The 19,847-nt window shown below is 45.7% G+C and overlaps 2 protein-coding genes across 3 annotated transcripts in view; one reads left to right on the top strand and one right to left on the bottom strand.

The window, feature by feature from the left end:
* Window positions 1-3,549: 3,549 nt before the first annotated feature.
* Window positions 3,550-17,812, bottom strand: IFT20 (intraflagellar transport 20). 2 transcript variants are annotated; one of them, XM_073565608.1, is made up of 5 exons: window positions 17,663-17,812; window positions 14,219-14,347; window positions 10,999-11,084; window positions 9,504-9,607; window positions 3,550-6,921 (listed from the first exon to the last, which is right to left on the bottom strand). In XM_073565608.1, the coding sequence occupies exons 2-5, from the start codon at window positions 14,343-14,345 to the stop codon at window positions 6,840-6,842; spliced, it is 399 nt and encodes a 132-aa protein (XP_073421709.1). In that variant the 5' UTR covers window positions 14,346-14,347; window positions 17,663-17,812; the 3' UTR covers window positions 3,550-6,839. The 2 variants fall into 2 exon arrangements, with proteins under 2 accessions (XP_073421709.1, XP_073421710.1); XM_073565609.1 differs by having other exon boundaries at window positions 14,219-14,350; window positions 17,663-17,803.
* Window positions 17,813-17,856: 44 nt separating this feature from the next.
* Window positions 17,857-19,847, top strand: part of TNFAIP1 (TNF alpha induced protein 1) — a 42,843-nt gene continuing 40,852 nt past the window's right edge. Inside the window, exon 1 of the mRNA XM_073565607.1 lies at window positions 17,857-18,011. The gene's annotated coding sequence lies outside the window, so the exon portion shown is untranslated. The remainder of the gene's footprint in view (window positions 18,012-19,847) is intronic.

Below are 19,847 nucleotides of genomic sequence, written 5' to 3'. Positions count from 1 at the left end.
AGGGAGGAAATAATACTTTGATGTCCCAGACAAATTTGTACGCCCATCAATTTTTCACCCAAAATCAGATGCCAGATGGACCCCTGTAAATGCGTCAGAAATTACATTTTGGGGAATTGTGCTGCACATGGACATAGTCAGAAAACCAGAGCTTCGGCAATACTGGAGTACTGATATTCTCGACAGTACACCGGTATTCCGCATGGCCATGACAAGGAAATCATTTGAAGCGATCCATAAATGTTTGTATTCTAGTGATAATGCGCAGTGTCCTCCCGAGACGATCCCAGCTTTGATTGTCTGTATAAAATTTGGCCAGTAATTAAACTCTTCAGCAGAAAATGTCCTGAGGCATTCACACCCCAAAGGGACATCTGTATAGAGGAATCTCTGGTTCATTTAAGAGGGAGGCTAAAATTCCAACAATGAGTCCAAATGGAAGAAAACATTTGGCACTGCTGTGTCTCCCTTAATGAAGCTCCATAGCTATGATGCAAATTCACACACCTGGACTGTGCGCAATTCTACCTGCGGAACGGGTGCTCAATCCAGCAAAAACACAAAAATATATCATGTGAAAAAAGAAAAAGGATGGCACTCATTGTTCTGTCATGATGATTTTTATTGGATAAGAAGCATAGGCTTGGGAAGAATGTACAATAGGTGGACCTATCACGACAGAATGGTGAGTGCCATCCTTTCTTTCTTTTTCACATGGTAAAACAACAACACCTGCCCAGTAAGTGGACCAGGTACGGAAGTAAAATGTACAAGCTGTGCGACAATACCTCAGGGTACATCCACAGATTTAGGGTCTACGAAGGGAAGGACAGTCAGACTGAACCCCATGAATGCCCCCGTGTCCTGGGGGTAAGTGGGAAAATTGTGTGGGAATTGCTGCACCCACTGCTGGATAAGGGTTATCTCCTCTACATTGATAACTTTTCTACCAGCATCCCACTCTTCAAGACCCTGTCAGAAATATAGTTGCATTTGGCACTGTGCGAAAAATTTGCCGCAAATTGGGCAAAAGCAGAGCCCAATGCAGCGACAACATGATGGTGGTCAAGTACAAGGAAAAGAGGGATGTCCTAATCTTGACCACTATACACCGAGACAACAGCTCCCGCTACTGTCCGGGTTACCACAACACAAGTCTCAAAGCCAGATGGTATCCTGGATTATAATAAGTACTTGGGTGGTGTAGATCTCTCAGATCAGGTCCTCAAACCATACAGGGCCATGCCAAAAGCTATAGCATGGTACAAAAAATTGGCCATGCACATTGTATAGATGGCACTGAACAATGCTTTTGTGCTGTTTCAATCTCCAGGCAATAAGGGACCTTCCTTCAGTTTCAGGAGTTACTCATCAAGGTCCTAATGTTTGGCAGTAAGGAAGGTGAGGGTGCCAGTACTTCTGAAACTGAAGGTATTGGTATGGTACCAGGTCAACATTTTCCATCAGAGGTTCTCCAAACAGCGAAGGAAAGAACACAGAAAAGGTGCATAGCATGCTCCAAGAGGGGAATCCGAAAAGACAATACCATTGTGAAACCTGCCTGAGAAACCTGGCCTTTGCATTAAGGATTGCTTCAAAGTGTACCACACATTCATAAATTAATAAAGTTTGTCTTTACCCTGTTGACACAACACACTTTTATAATCTGGTGTACTCTGCACAACACCATATAATAAATTCATACACCAATAAAAACCAAAAGCATTATCATTACTGTAACTATGCATCTAGGGGGTGTAATTTCGAAATTGGGGTCACTTGTGAAGGATTTCCATCAGGGTCTCTCCAAATGCAACATGCCGGGCGCAGATCATTCTATCAAAGTCTGCCCTCCAAACCATCACTGCTTCCAAGCCTGCCGTGTGCCCAAACAGTAGATTTCTATCCCATATGGGGGTATCGGCATACTCAAGGGAAATTGCACAACTATTTTTTTTAGATCAATTTTATCCTGTTGCCTTTAAAAAAAAATCACATTTTTTCCCACAAAAAAAGTTTTTTAGCTACATTTTTTTTTTTTTTTTTTGCAATCTTATTTTCATGGTTCAACGTTATAAATGACTGTGAAGCACTTGGGGTTCAAAGTGCTCACCACACATCTAGATACATTTCTTGGGGGGTCTAGTTTCCAAAATAGGGTCGCATGTGGGGGGTTTCCACTGTTTAGGCATATCAGGGGCTCTCCAAACACGACATGGTGCGCACAGACCATTACATCAAAGTCTGTGCTCCAAACCGTCACTCGTTCCCTCCCGAGCTCTGCCATGCGCCCAAACTGTAGTTTTCCATCACATATAGGGTATCGGTGTACACAGGGAAAATTGCACAATTTTTAGGGTCCATTTTCTTTCTTTTTTTTCACAGACCCATTGATGTGAATGGGTGCGCTTGATCCATCACTTGGATCAAAACTGGATGTCTCCGGTTGCAGATAAAAACAGTGAAAAAAGAAACAAAAACAAATGTAGCACAAAAACTTAAGGTACTGTCACACTAAGCGATATCGCTAGCAATATCGCTATAACTTGTGACATTATAGCGATATTGCTATGTCTGATACTTACCTACAACCCGCTCCCCCTCTGGTTATCACTGATCGCGCGAGAACATCCTGGACTGTTTCTCGTCGTCAGCTTCCTGCGGCGCTTCCTGCTGTGACGACGAGCGACGCGTGGAGCCGGACGGGAGGACGCAGGATCGCCTGGTGTGACAGGTAAGTAGCGACCCCCGTCCCCTGCGATGTCGCTGGTGAGATCTGCCTGTGTGGCAGCTCACTAGCGACCACTTAGCGATGTACCAGCGATCCTGACCGCGTCATATCGCTGGTACATTGCTAAGTGTGACAGTACCTTTAATCAATGACTCTTTACATTTACAAGGGTTATCTGGGACTCTTATTATTTCTGCATATAGGTTTAAGAACTTACAGGCAGGTAGACGCAAACCATCTGCCCTTTTTAAATGACAGCGATGTCTGTTGGCTCAGAGCAGTCACGGACTGTTCGTACGGGCGTTCCACCTGCTTCCGCTGACATCACATCAACAGAGCAGCATCTTCTCTTCCATTCTGTTGAACGGGCGTCTCTGCTGAAGTCATGCTGATTGACAGCTGGCTCTCCGCTGCTTAATTCTAGAGATCCGACTGTCAATCAGCATGATGTCCGCAGTGACACCTCGGCGATGCACCAGACCAGAAGACCTTCGTCTTCAAGTGCTCTGTTGACAAGAGGTGACATGAAGCAGGGGATTTGGTGGCTGTGCCAGTAGAAATCATCCCGGTGCAGAACGGGCAGATATTTAGAATCTACCACAATGTTAGTTCCATTTAGTACACAAAAATAATGAAAGTGCTGGATATCTCCTGTAAGCGATGTTCTGTTTAAATGAATCATTTGTCAAGTTTTCGCAGTTCAGCTGTACCTTGCAGACTAGCCTCCTAGGAATGGAGTTAAATTAAACTTGTTTTACTGTACAGACATATCATCTTAGTAAAAAAAAAAAAATCCAAAAGGGAATGCAGACAAACGGTTAAACACAAAACCAGCACAAGCGTTTTATTTCAACCACATGATTTTATAAAATAAAAGCAAATAAACTGCACATAAGGCACTCTATTACAAAATACAAAAAGTGAGCAGGTTCGAATTGCAAATTAATCTAGAGCAAATGTGTCAACAGAATGCAAGTGTGAAGGCGGCTCTATTGTGGATCCTCCTCAGTCCATTTATCATCTTAAGCACACCACCTGGATGCCACAATAATGGTTCCAGAAAGAAAAAAAAAAAAAAGAGAGAACCATGCGTAGATCAAATATAAGATATACATTTACTAATTCAGAAAAAATAAAAAATGTTAAAACAAACAAGACGCCCCCCTGGAAAAGCTGGGCGAAACGCGCACATGGGCGCAGAGACATGATATACAGCAGCTCTTCTTTATTTAAGGTATAGTAATTTTATTCATACCATTGATGCTAGCTGGGCCATATGTGCAGCAGAGCTTGCTTTATCTGGGGAAATAGTAGACCATACATCTGTTTAGCACTGTCTTTTTTCTCACGCTGTTACTAGGATTATGTCCATTATACATTGTGTCCGTCCCTCTTGAGCTATCTTTGTTTGATGTAACATTTTTTATTATTTTTTTTCTGAATTAATAAATTCACATTTGCTATTTGATCTGTGTATTGTTCTCTCTTTGTCATTCTGGAGCCGGACTTGTGGCATCTGGGTGGTGTGCTTCAGGTGTTATGTTGAAATGCTGTAGGTAGGGAAAAGGTTACTAAATATAAATGCAATGCAAACAGTTCTGCTTCCAAACCTATGCAATATGCAAGAACACAAATCCGCACACTGGCATAAAAAAAAAAAATGAAAAACACATCACAATAAGATTATATGTCGGAAAATAAGAAATAAAATGCACATATATAAATATCCAAAGAACAATGATGTACAGGACAACTGGGGAATGCAATGTTAATAATCCTGTAATATTTCACTTGCTCTGGTGGCATGAAACGGTGCAGTGAGGTTTCGCTCACGTTGTCTTGAAATGTTGATAAAGTATTTAGAGATGTGTATTGGGAGAATTCTTGCTTCCCCGGGCAATTCTAGTGTTTGCTACACAAAATGTTCCCTTTTTACCTATACAGGGACTCTGGAATAGTTTTGTGTCAGGAGGCCGATCACATGGAAGAAAACTTTGTGGCTTCAATAAGAGCCAAAGAATAATATTGCTCCGTCACATGTAGTTGTATGGAAATAGCAAAGAGGACATAGAGGAGACTTGGAGGGTCCGCACCTCTCTGCTGTAACTGGAGCATATTTTCGGGAGCTGCACCTTGTAACAAATGGTCATTATTAAAACAGCCAGAATTCACGGCTCCTGGTGCATATCAGGAACGCTAGATTTAGCCGTGGCTGTATACGAAAATCCACAGCGGTTTTACAGAACAAACCTGATCCACACACAACATGGCAGGACTTCATGGCAGGCTGGATAAAACCTCTGCTGTTCGCCAATTGTTTGGTGAAAATGCTTTTGCTTTTCCCTGCGGATTTCACCTATTGATAAATACATATATAACACTTGCACGGACCCTACAGACATAGAAATGTCACAGTGATAACGCTTGCCTAATGGAAGTGTGGAATGTGACACATGAAAGGCATTGGAAGCTATCCTATAAAGACCCCCATACACAGACTAATGTCGGCCAGAACCTGCCCCTATCGATGGGTTCAGCCTAGTGTCAAATGGGTACGGGGCAGCCGGACGACTGATGCCCATGGCATTGTGAATCACGCGTGTCCAATTTTGGACTGTCGATCCCCTTATTCTCCTGGAATTAAGCCGCAGGCCGACGTACCGGTCAGAAGCTTTCTCCTAGAAAATACAGGAGCGCTTGTGTGAACGAACACTCCTGTGTACAGGAGAGATGGCGGTCAGACAATGCATCATACGGCCAACAGCCATCTAATGCGTTGCTGTAAGTGCGAAAAATAACGCGTGTAAAGTAGCCTAAAGCCGGCCATACACTTTAGATACCAGTCAGCTGAATGGGCATTTTTTGTTGATGGCCATGACGGTCAATCCGATATACATAGCCAAGCATGTGTATGTTCTCAATGGGGAGAGGGAAGTAAGCCACTTAGTTCTGGTGAGAAAAAGAGAATCAAGCATCCAACATGTCCGACGCTTCTCTCCCTGACATCTGTGAATGAGGCGGCATTGGGACACCACCATACATACTGGATTTTTATTTCATGTCCAGCCAAAACTGGTGGCTCTGGGCAACATTCATGTAATGTGTATGGCCACCTGAAGTGTTAAGAAATTAATGCTGGGTGTATTTGCCTCCTAATCGAACAGTGATGATCACATATCATATAAATTATCTGGCACATTATTTTTTTCCCCCCATTGTGATAATTGTGATAATAGTGGTAAAACACTGATGTCAATGGGGTCTACCATTAGAGGGAATAGTGGGGCTTTCTATTCCTAGGATAGTAAATTGATGGCCGCAGAATGTAATGGAGAGCAGTTACTACTGGACTTATCGAGCCTAGGTCCTCATTCGGACGTCAGTTTTTCTCCTACAAGTCTTATCCACTTTTTTGCTTGGATAGAACTCTCACCTATTATCGTCTTTTGGGGCTGTTCACGTCTGTGTATTTTTGCATACTGAGCGGTCAGTACATAATCACGGAGACACGTCCAATTTTGATCCGAGTCTGGAAACGGATTCGCCAAAGCAAGTCTATGGGTCCATGTGCTGCACGTGGGGTTTTTTTTTGTTTTTTTTTACAGACGGTCTATTACGAGAAGCTTGAAAAAAAACTGATGGTAAAACCTCACACGATGACCAAACAAAGATGAAACTGATTAAAACCAGTGATGGAATGCGGAGCTCTCTTTTCTGTAGAAGAATCATTGACGTCTGAATGAGGCCTGAGACCAGTTTCAGCTATTGAAATACTCTATAAATGAATGGCTTTCTGTATTAATGAAAGTCAGACATCCATGATAATCCACGGATCAAAACCAGGAAGGAATATGAGAAATCCATGCCCATTTACACTCTATAAACAAGAAAAGTATTTGTACAAAATCAATTATGTAACATATGATGATTGTCAGAGCTGCTCGTCCATGGAGGTGAGACTGGTCCCAACAAGAGGCTCCGTACAATGAAATCTGAACGGCCTTTTACTAATTGTGTCCTCGTAAGGAGAGAGATCGCAACACAGGTCTAGGGTAAATGGTCTCTATGTAACGTGTCCAGGAGAGGATTGCATGAAATGTACCAGACGTCACTTCTGTAGGATGAATTGATCTATGAATTCATTCTGTTCTGCTTCTACTTTACAAAGAGCCTCATATTCTATTCGATACCTGGAAAAAAATGAAAACAGAGGAGAATATGCTGTATTTCTGAAATGCGCACTATACGTTACACCTACGGGAGTATTTATGACGTCCCATAGTAAATCTACAGGCAATAATATAGCGTTGGCCCTACTATGCAGTGCTTAGAAAAAAACAACGATCAAAGATACTGTGCATTTTGGTGCAGAAAAGGGATCTATCCACACTCTCAGATTAGCTCTAGGATTTTGTCTGTATCTTCATTGGGATATCTCTGCAGCGTGTACAATTCTATCGGGAACATAAAAAGATCATTTATGGGGGTCAATAGGGATTTACATTGCCAGGATAAGAAATTCATGGACTGTTATGAAGGTCCAAATTTAGTTACATGCTCCCCATATAGCAGAGAGATCCCTTTAACCCCAACATTTACTAAAGAGATCTAAGAGAAGAACCGGTTTCTCCACTTTAATTTCTTAAATTGCTCAGGAAAATATAAATAAAAGCTGCATTGTGATTGGCTGTTATGGGCACCAAGGTCCATTATGTTTAATGGCTTACATTACTTTATACTGGATTACTGTAAATATTTTATTTAATGCAACTTTATATCATATTATTACTATGAGCCTTTTTCAAATCAGGGTTAATATGTTGAGTCGGAGGGTGTTGCATCACGACCAACCAAGTATGTTATCTTATGACCACAAAATTCCAAAACTGCCCTTTGACCGCTTTTTATCAGACTATGACGGGCAGTAGTGAAGGCCGAAGGCCATTAATACTTTATGCTGCCGGAATACATCCAGCAGCTGTCGCCAGGCTGGCGGTGCCCACTGTCAATATGCACTCTGGAACTGGAGGGCATGCATGCTTTATTCAAAAGGAGAAAGATGGTAAAGCGGCTCCCAGATACCAGTCTGATCCATACAGCTCTTCAGAGCCTTGGAGCTATTCGAACAGATGCAGCTGCAGTGAAAGCAAGAAAGGCCACAAAGTTTCCCATGACAGCAGCTTAGTAGCTTTGCATATTGGGCTTTTTGACCCTCCTCTCTTTAGAGCTGTGACTGCTGCATCTCTCCCTTGCTCGTTGCGCTGCAGATTCTCTCCCTTGCTCCTTGGCTGCAGCCTCTCTCCCTTGCACCTTGCGCTGCAGTCTCTCTCCCTTGCACTTTTAGCTGCAGCCTCTCTCCCTTGTACCTTGCGCTGCAGCCTCTCTCCCTTGTACCTTGCGCTGCAGCCTCTCTCCCTTGTACCTTGCGCTGCAGCCTCTCTCCCTTGTACCTTGCGCTGCAGCCTCTCTCCCTTGTACCTTGCGCTGCAGCCTCTCTCCCTTGTACCTTGCGCTGCAGCCTCTCTCCCTTGTACCTTGCGCTGTAGCCTCTCTCCCTTGTACCTTGCGCTGTAGCCTCTCTCCCTTGCACTTTGAGCTGCAGCCTCTTCTCCCTTGCACTTTGAGCTGCAGCCTCTTCTCCCTTGCACGTTGCGCTGCAGCCTCTTCTCCCTTGCACGTTGCGCTGCAGCCTCTTCTCCCTTGCACGTTGCGCTGCAGCCTCTTCTCCCTTGCACGTTGCGCTGCAGCCTCTTCTCCCTTGCACTTTGCGCTGCAGCCTCTTCTCCCTTGCACTTTGAGCTGCAGCCTCTTCTCCCTTGCACGTTGCGCTGCAGCCTCTTCTCCCTTGCACGTTGCGCTGCAGCCTCTTCTCCCTTGCACGTTGCGCTGCAGCCTCTTCTCCCTTGCACTTTGCGCTGCAGCCTCTTCTCCCTTGCACTTTGCGCTGCAGCCTCTTCTCCCTTGCACTTTGCGCTGCAGCCTCTTCTCCCTTGCACTTTGCGCTGCAGCCTCTTCTCCCTTGCACTTTGCGCTGCAGCCTCTTCTCCCTTGCACTTTGCGCTGCAGCCTCTTCTCCCTTGCACTTTGCGCTGCAGCCTCTTCTCCCTTGCACTTTGCGCTGCAGCCTCTTCTCCCTTGCACTTTGCGCTGCAGCCTCTTCTCCCTTGCACTTTGCGCTGCAGCCTCTTCTCCCTTGCACTTTGCGCTGCAGCCTCTTCTCCCTTGCACTTTGCGCTGCAGCCTCTTCTCCCTTGCACTTTGCGCTGCAGCCTCTTCTCCCTTGCACTTTGCGCTGCAGCCTCTTCTCCCTTGCACTTTGCGCTGCAGCCTCTTCTCCCTTGCACTTTGCGCTGCAGCCTCTTCTCCCTTGCACTTTGCGCTGCAGCCTCTTCTCCCTTGCACTTTGCGCTGCAGCCTCTTCTCCCTTGCACTTCGCGCTGCAGCCTCTTCTCCCTTGCACTTCGCGCTGCAGCCTCTTCTCCCTTGCACTTCGCGCTGCAGCCTCTTCTCCCTTGCACTTTGCGCTGCAGACTCTTCTCCCTTGCACTTTGCGCTGCAGACTCTTCTCCCTTGCACTTTGCGCTGCAGACTCTCTCCCTTGCGCTGCAGTCTCTTCTCCCTTGCACTTTGTGCTGCAGCCTCTTCTCCCTTGCACTTTGCGCTGCAGCTCTGCCTGTTCAGACTTTTGTTCCTAAGCACAAGCCTAGTATAGACCAGTGCATGTAGTGAAAACCACAACATCAAGTTATATACACTGCTGCGGAGATCTTACCTTTCAAGCTGCATCTTCTTCTCTGCTATCAGCGCCTGCAGCTGCTGTTGCTGGGCTTCTCGCTGCTTGGCAATAGATTTTAACAGATTACGGGCTCCAATGGCCTAATGGACAGAAGAAAAGATATACATTGGCCTTCTTAAAGGGGCATTCACAAGTTTGGAAGTTATCCCCCATCTAAGGGATTTGGGAATAACTTCCTGATCGATAGAGTCCAACCTCAGGGACCTCCCCCGTGTTCTTCTGTGAGATCCGCTGATAAGCCGCTGTTGGAGGAGTTAATTTCTGAGCAGAAGAAAATGGTCGCCCATAGAAACTTCTCTCCCACTACATTATCTATAAGGAATAAGTAGAGCGGCCCCCATACATACTGGACTGTTGGCTGATCTGCTGATACTTGCGGGAGCAGCCACTCTAATGTGCAATGTGTATAGGAGCCTTTAATCAAAAGGAAAGATTTCTCCAAAGTGAGAAACCATGTTTTTTTTTTATTGTTTAATAAAAAAGTAAAAGTGTGATAGTTGTTGCTTTGGACAATCCCTTTCTATATGCCCTCTAAGCAGAGATGTATAATGAAGGGGAGTCTATTAGCCAGAGCGAATATCTGCTGCAAGGAGTGGCACACGGCCAATTATTATTATTTGGCACCTTATAATGACTAATAGAGTATGCCAGTCCACAAAAATAATTAACTATCCACAGGATGGGTAGTATTGGTTAGATCGGAGTCGGTCACACTCCAGTGACCCTCACCTTTTGTCAAAAAGGGAGACATAAGTCCTTCCACTACTGATGGTGGCTCAGGTAGTGGGACTCACCCGGGACCCATGTATTCTTGAAAAAGCTTTTACAAGGCGAGAGGAGCTTTAAATGTGACTATACTGGATGGAAAAAAAAAAAAGCTAAAAAGTCTAAAAAGAGAGCCAAGTAGGTTGCTTTCAGAATTGCAGCTCAGCTATTTTGAAGTTAATGAGACTGAATTAAGTGAGATCAACATGGGCCAGCTAATAACCAGTGAGCGCTCAATGGTTGGCCAATTTCAGCCCATATAGCCACCTACACACAAGTCATTCAGTGCTCATCTAATAGTCCATTCACATGAAGGTGTAAATGATCCAATCAGCCAGAGCATTGGCTCAATTATCAGCTGATCGGCAGAATGTATACACAGCTGATAATCAGGAATCAATGAATATTAACAGTGTGTTTACTTTCATAAGTAACATTTATATAGGAGTCTCTTGAGTACATATAACAATATGCGGCCTGTGTGGAATTCAGAGGTTACAGCAGATTAACTCATGTTTTAGTCAAGCAGCAGATGTTGGAAACCCACATCTGTGATTCAGATTTTCACTGATGCTGAGAACAGACTGATAATCCCATATTTTAGTGCTGATGTTTATGCCCGTCTCCGCTCCGAGCTGTGGCACCACGCTATGGTTAATCTACGTACGGCTGTCACACCGGTGCCAGAAGTCTCACAGGCTCTTACCTTCATTTTCTCATTCTCAGTTTCTTTAGCCAGCTGATCCACTAGTTCTATTAAACCGCCTACTATTTTTTGAAAATCACCTATTTCTGAAATGAAAAAAAAAAAAAAACAAGAGGCTCATGTCACAGGTACACACTTCTGTCGTGCCGAAAGAATATAAACCGGAAACTCGAGTACAGTTGTAAATCGTGATACCCTCTCAGAACATTTACCCTTGTGAATTTAGGGGGATATTTACTTGCTAACTGCTTTTATATTGTGTTTTAGGCAATTCCTACAATTCATCCGACAAGGAGCATGGCTTCACTGGAACGTGTAATATCATGATGCAAGAAATGCGCCAAAATTTTTGTAAAAAAAAAAAGTCAACTAATAAGTGAAGTAAGCTTAGACTAGAAAGTCTAAAGATGCAACCAGTGTGACCCATAGTGGCTGACGAGAGGCTTAAGAGGTAACTGTACAGCAGATCCATGCTGCCCGATACATGGTCAGTGCCGGATACCTGATGGTTGTGTGACTTCAGCCAGGTATGTTTCACTCTGAAATAACATCATGAACACTTCGTCACACAAACAAAATAATGATACTGAACGGAATTGTTTACTTCTCATTCGCAAAAATGTTTCCAACATTTCGGCCCTTGGGGGATTTTTCAAGATTTTATCCGCACATGAAAAAAATTAGGGCAAGCAGGATTTGCGGACCCTGTGAGCCACAGCGCAACAAGATCAGTCACTCCAGTATGCCCCGATTTTCTCACGTGCAAATAAAAACTTTAAAAAAAAAACCCAAAGGCTGAAACATTGGAAACATTTTTGAGAATGATAACAAGTAAACCATTACGTTCAACATAACTAATTTCTTTGTGTGCCGAAGTATTGTTTACGATGACACCTTTTCTTCTGGGCACCTATTCCAGTGAGCAAGCAAATTCAACGACTCCGAAATACTGGGGTGTATCAGAGAAAAACAGAATTCAAAAGATGCTGATGACCGAGCTGCATGGGAGACTAGTCAGACCAGGGCTTCCCTGGCAGCTTCTCACACTCTGACAGGTCCCTCCGTATACATGGAGGCATCAAGAGACCCATCACTGCAGGTGAGAGGGTAACTTCGTAATACATCTTAGTAAAGAAATCTCCTGGACTGATCTTTAACTTTAGGTATAAAATCTATATTCAGTGAAGACAGACTTTCCCATTACTGGGATACAAGATGGCAACTGGTGCTTTTAAAAAAATTCTATGGAAATGGGAGAAGGAGGAAGGAGCTTGAGGCAGACACAGACATTCTGTGGCAAGTTCTCATGAAATGACAGTTCCAGTTCTCCACAGAACTTTATGAGCACCAACTGCCATTTCCTATCTCAGTAATGAGAGTCTGTATTCACTGAAGACACATTTTTACCTGTAAATTTTCAGAATGAATGCACAGTCCAGGAGGAGAAAAAAAAAAAGCAGATTTCTCTGATAAGATATATTACAAAGTTGCTTATTTTCACACGTTGTCTTGATTTGGATTGATGGTGAAAAAAGATGAAACAATTACTCTTTACATTCACACCATCTATTGGTGCTTGGTAACACCCTTTTCCTATGAACCCACACCCCTTTAAAAATTAGACAGTTTTACAGAATTTTTCCTAGTATTTACTTCTATACAACCCTTTCTAAACAAAGTTGGTCCATTTATACCAGGATTCACATCATTTGCTTATGGTAGGTTTTAGGCAACACATTATTTGCGATCCAGACTATCCGCACTAGGTTCCATGTAATCATGGCTGCAGATAACTCTGTCTGTCCAGGAGGCTACACAGAAGTGAATGTTATATACAAAGAGGTCACTTTGATATTAAAGGGGTTATCGGCTGCGGTCCAGAGCCTTTGCTGCTGATGACATTGCGACCCCACATACCTACCAAGATACATACAAAGATGTTAAAGGGAAGCTGTCACCAGCTTTTTCATGGATGAACCAATACCACCACCTTCCTCAGCACCTGTGATGCATTCTATAAAGTTGTATATTATGTCCTGACTCCCCTGTGTATCCCTAAAAAACTTTTTGAAGTGCCCCAGCGAGGTGTAGAAATTTGGATTTTCTGGTCTGATGGGGTCATTGCAGCTGCGCCTGCCCCTCATCTCTCCAGCTGAATGCCTTCCTCCTGCTGTGATTGCTGTGGATGTGGATATCGAGTCCTGCATCAAGCACATAGCCCAACAAAATCTTGCACCTGTGCAGAGACATCGCCGGCCTGAACAGGCGCACTTTGCTCTGCCGTACTGCAGGCAGAGCCAAAACCTAAAACTGGAACCAATTTGCCCATATATATCTTCGCCGCTGGAACAGAGTTTAAGTCTGGCGACACAGAATAAAACAATAAGGGTGAAGTGTTTCCAGTAAGCAGGAGCTGTAATAAAGTATAGCGGGACATGCAAGGTAAGGTTTTAAGCTCTGCAGCACAGCAGAGCAAAGTCCGCCTGTGCGAGCCGGCAACGTCCCTACACAGGCATGAGATTTCGTTGGGCTATGTGGATGACACAGGACATGTCACACGCATCAATCACAGTGGGAGGACGGCATTTAGTGGGGAAGAGGAGGGACAAACACCGGTGCAATGACGTCCATCAGACCGGAACATCCGAATTTGCATATCTCACTGGAGCACTTCAAAAGGTGTGGGAGGATATACAAGGGAGTCAGGACATAATATAAAACTTTCTGGAATGCAGCACAGGCGCTGAGAAAGGTGGAGGTAGTGGCTCATACATGAAAAAAATGGTGACAGGTTCCCTTTAAAGGAGTTTTCTGATATTCTTTAGAGTCGGGATTGTATGCTTATAGAATATAAAGGCATTCATACCCCCGGAAACTGCCCTCTCTATGGCTATGTCTGCTAGACTGGAAGAGATTACATCTTGACCACCAGTCCTCGGAGGCCACAGGGTCAGGTGACTGGGATGCCATCTGTTCCAGTCTTGCAGAACCAGCTGGAGCATCATCAATGATGGAGCAGAGAGCGGATTCCTAAGCTAATGCATATATATATATATCTCAGAACCAGACCCTGCTTAATAAGAAGTTTTACTTAGACTAGAGCCATCCTGAAATTATAGTATTAGACTGGCAAAGGCTTACCGACTCAGGATGGAATTACTGATTCAACTCACTAACATCAAAGTTCTTAGAAAAAAAAAAGGTCAAGACAGTGACTTACTTTCTACAAACTCCCTGCATTCCTCCTTCAGTTCTGTTGTTTGTTGAGAGACATCTGGATCCAAGATGCGCAGTTTGTTGAGTTCGTCAAAGTGAAACCCGGCCTCCGATAGCGAGTCTTTAGCCATTGCTGCTGGTAAGAAAAACATGTCATGAGATGTCTATGGCAAAATACTAGTGTGAAGAATCCCCAGTGACTTAGAGAGTCAGGACTCGGGCCGGATACATCTTACACACAACGATACATTGTAGCAAACTACCAGAACAGTGTAGAGATTTGTGCTGCTGGGGCTCCGTCTCACAGAGGATTGTCTACACACAATGGATTCAATACTAGCAAACATACATTAGGTCTTAATACATTTATAGCCAATGAATTTTTCCATCAACAGAGATCTTTAAAAAGGCAAGTAAATTAACCCCTTCCCAACACAGGACATACCAGTAGATCCTATGTCAAGTGCATGGAGCTGGCTCAGGAGCTGAGCCCGCTCCTTGCAAGCTGGGTGCCGGCTGCGTTACACAGCCTATACATGCCTCTAACACCAGCGAGCTCTGAACACTGTTAATCAACAACAGCGGCATTTAAATAGCGATTGTTCCTGTGACCATCGATCCTATGACAAGATTGCGATAAGTTCCAATAGAAGCTGGGTGCCTACTGAAGGTCCCTGATGCCGCCATGTTACAACAGGGCTTTATAACAGATTAGTAATTTTACTAGATACTGCAATGCTGTCATACTGCAGTATACAGAACAAGAGATAGCAAAAACTCTACAAGAAAGGCAAAACAAAACAAAAAAAAACAACGAAATATTAAAATAAATATTTGAACCATTCCACCTTTCCTCAGTTTAAAAAAATATATATATATTTATATAACTGCACACATACACACTCATACAGTATATAGTACTGAATCTGGAAAAGTTCAGTCTAATAAAATCTAAAATGAATCCGCACCATGTTGCAATGAGAAAAAAAAAAACGTAGAATTGAATTGCCGTTTCTTTGGTTACAGCATCTCCAACATAAAATGTAATAAAGATACATCATATCTACCCCAAAATGGTATTAATAAAAATTGACAGTTGGCCACATAAAAACCATCCATCAGTCATCGTTACTGTAAAAGAAATAAAATCCCACGCCCCCAGAAAAATAAGTGTTGTACTTGCATTTCTCCCCCATTTGAATCATTTTCATGTTTTTTCCAGTACATTACATGGTAAAATAGCACCATTCAAAACTACATCTCTCATCGCAAAAAAAATAAAAATAAGACATCATATGGCTACTTGATGGAGAAGAAAAAAAACGCTTGAAAAAGAAGAAAGGGAAAAATCAAAGCACAAAACCGAAAAAGAACAAAAAAGTCCAGTCATGAAGTGGTTAAACACGTATATTAGGGTGCTATTTTATTTAGTTTTGTGGCACATTGTAACTACATGGCTTCCCAGGCTGCCCCCCTGCAGGAATCACATGTTCTCCAGCGCACACAAATACGCCTGGGAACATTCGGCTGCAGTCAGCTGGATCCAGCTCCGCTCCACAACAGCAGCTGCCTTCTGTGGGGACAAGTTCAGGTGCAAAATAATAATAATACTACATTTTATTTCTATAGCGCCGACATATTCCGCAGCACTTTACATTTCAATGTGCCAAAAGGTGAAGCGTTTATTACAGCTAATGGTGCATTCAGACAACTGTATTCTAGTTAGAGTTCATTTAGTGCCAAAAAGTCCAATTGGAGGAGAAAGGTTGCACCTGACGGACCGAGTTACCAGTGTAGCTCTGAGGGTACGGTCCCACGTTCAGGATCTGCTGCAGTTTTGACACTGCAAAATGTCCGCACCTATTATGCAAATTAACGGACACGCATTTACATTTTTTACACATGCGAATCATTAATGCAAGTCTATGGGGAAAATTCAAATGCGTGCCTGCAAGAGAAATTGACATGAGGGGCAGTCTGGTCCGAGAGTTGTCTTTCTTTTTGGTCCAGTGTCTCTTTTCTTCTTGCTTCCTGTGGATGATGCGTCCCTCCGGCATCCACAGCCTCCCCGGCATCGCGCTCCTGCACAGTCTCACTTCTCTGTCCTGCAGTGCGCAAGTGGTGGGAAAAGTCAAAGAATCCCAGAGCAAGCACAATGCAGTATTTTACCCTGCCATCAAAAGGGCAGAGAAGCGAGCCTGTGTAGGAGGCAGGAGCGTGATGTCGGGAGGCTGTGGATGACAAGGTTGTGAGAAGAAGGGAGGCGTTGGGCCAGGACCAGCTACACCCCCGGATCGGACCGCCCTGCAGGCGAGGATAATAAAAGATCTTTTCATTATCTTGCAGGTCGGGATGAGGGCAGATATACAGGATTATTGAATGCTGTATATCAGCCCTGAAAGGTGGTGGCCACATCTCATATCAGTCAAACCTGGTGACAGGTTCCATTTAACCCCTTAACGACCAGAGGTATTTTTGGTTTTGCATATTCATTTTTTACTCCTCTTCTATTTTGGTCTCTTCTGACCACACGACCTTCTCCCATGCCTCCTCTGGAGCGTCCGGATGTTCACTGGCAACTTCAAACAGGCCTGGGCATGTGCTGGTGAGAGCAGTGGACCTTGCGTGCCCTGCAGGATCTTAATCCATGATGACATAGTGTGTTAGTAACTGTAATGTTTGAGACTGTGCTGTAACCCTCCCCGTCACCTCACCACCACCGGAGCTGCTGAAACCCCCCAAGCTATTGCCTTCTTCCTATTACACTGTAGATTGTAAGCCCAGAAGGGGAGGACTAGTAAAGCAGCTGCCATGTAGTCCCCCCCCGATTCTCGAGATCTGTATAACTCAACCCTAGATTGGCAGATTTCTGCCTATGCACAGTGAAAGCGATCAATCAGTGGTGTGGATGGGTTATACAGGGCTCAGCATTCAGAGAACTGGGAGATCCTCAACAGGGAAAACAGGGATTGTATCAAAACTACAACAAGCAGCCCAGTAAATGGAATCAGGGTCTCTGCCCCTACATCAGGTTGAGGAACAAAAACCTGGTCACAGATTTTCCTTAAATTTAAAGGGGTATTCCACCTTAGACAATTAGGTCCCATCCACAGGATAAGTGTCTGGTAGACTCCTATCTGAAGATTCGGGGGTCTGGTCACACCCCACTTCATCAGGGGCACCTGACAGACGCCTCATCCAGGCGGAGAATGGCTGCAGTCACATCTATGGGAGACATGGAGGCAGCCCGCATCTCTCTCCTGTGGACCCAGCGTGACCCTGAATGTTTCAGCTGGGGCGACCCCCTGAGAGGTAGCACAGCTTGGCTGGTCTGGTTCCAGGACACCCAGTCATTGATCCCAGTACAGAACACTACAGTTACCAGTCCCCTGCCTGAAATGGCTGATAACAGAGAGCAGCAGTAAGGCGCTGCCGGCCTCCAGGTTACCTGCTCTCACAGCTGTCACCGACCGCACAGCTCCCTCTCCGACCCCGGCTGCCACGGAGACAGCTGGCTAGTGTTTACTGACGTCACTTCCGGGAATGCACTCCTGGTACCATAGAGACGAGGCGGAAGGCTTCTCGGCTACAGCCAGCTTGTATGGGCAGTGTCAGAACGAACGGAGCTGCGCCTGTGATGGGAGATGGCGTCACCGGAAGAGGCGGGGCCTCATTCATTTCGGTGCCGATGCAGACCCGATACCAGGAAGCAGCGTTGTGGTGGTGAGGCTGCTGGAGAGGAGAGGTCTGAGGGGCTGCGCCATGGAGCCGTGTGAGGAGAGGGCACAGCACTAAGGGTGAGCGGTCTGAGGGCAAAGACACATGAGTGTTGTTACTATATGGGCGCTGCATGTTGGAGGGGGGAAAGTAAGGCCCAGGAATCCTGACATTACAGGGAGGGGGGGGGTAATGAGGCCCAGGAATCCTGACATTACAGGGGGGGGGAGATAATGAGGCCCAGGAATCCTGACATTACAGGGGGGGGTAATGAGGCCCAGGAATCCTGACATTACAGGGAGGGGGGGGGGTAATGAGGCCCAGGAATCCTGACATTACAGGGGGGGGTAATGAGGCCCAGGAATCCTGACATTACAGGGGGGGGGAGATAATGAGGCCCAGGAATCCTGACATTACAGGGGGGGGTAATGAGGCCCAGGAATCCTGACATTACAGGGAGGGGGGGGGTGGTAATGAGGCCCAGGAATCCTGACATTACAGGGGGGGGAGATAATGAGGCCCAGGAATCCTGACATTACAGGGAGGGGGGGGGTAATGAGGCCCAGGAATCCTGACATTACAGGGAGGGGGGGGGTAATGAGGCCCAGGAATCCTGACATTACAGGGAGGGGGGGGGTAATGAGGCCCAGGAATCCTGACATTACAGGGGGGGGTAATGAGGCCCAGGAATCCTGACATTACAGGGGGGGGAGATAATGAGGCCCAGGAATCCTGACATTACAGGGGGGGGGAGATAATGAGGCCCAGGAATCCTGACATTACAGGGGGGGGTAATGAGGCCCAGGAATCCTGACATTACAGGGAGGGGTAATGAGGCCCAGGAATCCTGACATTACAGGGAGGGGGGGGGTGGTAATGAGGCCCAGGAATCCTGACATTACAGGGGGGGGGGAGATAATGAGGCCCAGGAATCCTGACATTACAGAGGGGGGGGAGATAATGAGGCCCAGGAATCCTGACATTACAGGGAGGGGGGGGGGGGTAATGAGGCCCAGGAATCCTGACATTACAGGGGGGGGAGATAATGAGGCCCAGGAATCCTGACATTACAGGGAGGGGGGGGGGGTGGTAATGAGGCCCAGGAATCCTGACATTACAGGGGGGGGGAGATAATGAGGCCCAGGAATCCTGACATTACAGGGGGGGGGAGATAATGAGGCCCAGGAATCCTGACATTACAGGGAGGGGGGGGGGGGTAATGAGGCCCAGGAATCCTGACATTACAGGGAGGGGGGGGGGGGGTAATGAGGCCCAGGAATCCTGACATTACAGGGAGGGGGGGGGGGGGTAATGAGGCCCAGGAATCCTGACATTACAGGGAGGGGGGGGGGGGTAATGAGGCCCAGGAATCCTGACATTACAGGGAGGGGGGGGGGGTAATGAGGCCCAGGAATCCTGACATTACAGGGAGGGGGGGGGGTAATGAGGCCCAGGAATCCTGACATTACAGGGGGGGGAGATAATGAGGCCCAGGAATCCTGACATTACAGGGAGGGGGGGGGGGGTAATGAGGCCCAGGAATCCTGACATTACAGGGAGGGGGGGGGGGGTAATGAGGCCCAGGAATCCAGACATTACAGGGAGGGGGGGGGTAATGAGGCCCAGGAATCCTGACATTACAGGGGGGGGGGAGATAATGAGGCCCAGGAATCCTGACATTACAGGGAGGGGGGGGGGTAATGAGGCCCAGGAATCCTGACATTACAGGGAGGGGGGGGGTAATGAGGCCCAGGAATCCTGACATTACAGGGGGGGGGAGATAATGAGGCCCAGGAATCCTGACATTACAGGGGGGGGAGATAATGAGGCCCAGGAATCCTGACATTACAGGGGGGGGAGATAATGAGGCCCAGGAATCCTGACATTACGGGAAGTTTTTTTTTTTTTTTCTTGAA

This window comes from Dendrobates tinctorius, unplaced genomic scaffold (assembly GCF_039654945.1).
Source record: "Dendrobates tinctorius isolate UK_male_01 unplaced genomic scaffold, ASM3965494v1 ptg000016l, whole genome shotgun sequence".
NCBI lineage: Eukaryota > Metazoa > Chordata > Amphibia > Anura > Dendrobatidae > Dendrobates > Dendrobates tinctorius.
This window is presented reverse-complemented; position numbering and strand designations above follow the sequence as displayed.

Bases quoted from the DNA above. Each gene is read 5' to 3' on its own strand.
- IFT20 (XM_073565608.1), bottom strand. From the start codon at position 14,345: ATGGCTAAAGACTCGCTATCGGAGGCCGGGTTTCACTTTGACGAACTC. The intron at 11,085-14,218 runs GTAAGTCACTGT...TTTTCATTTCAG, and splicing joins ATGCAGGGAGTTTGTAGAAA to AAATAGGTGATTTTCAAAAA. The intron at 9,608-10,998 runs GTAAGAGCCTGT...TCTGTCCATTAG, and splicing joins CTGAGAATGAGAAAATGAAG to GCCATTGGAGCCCGTAATCT.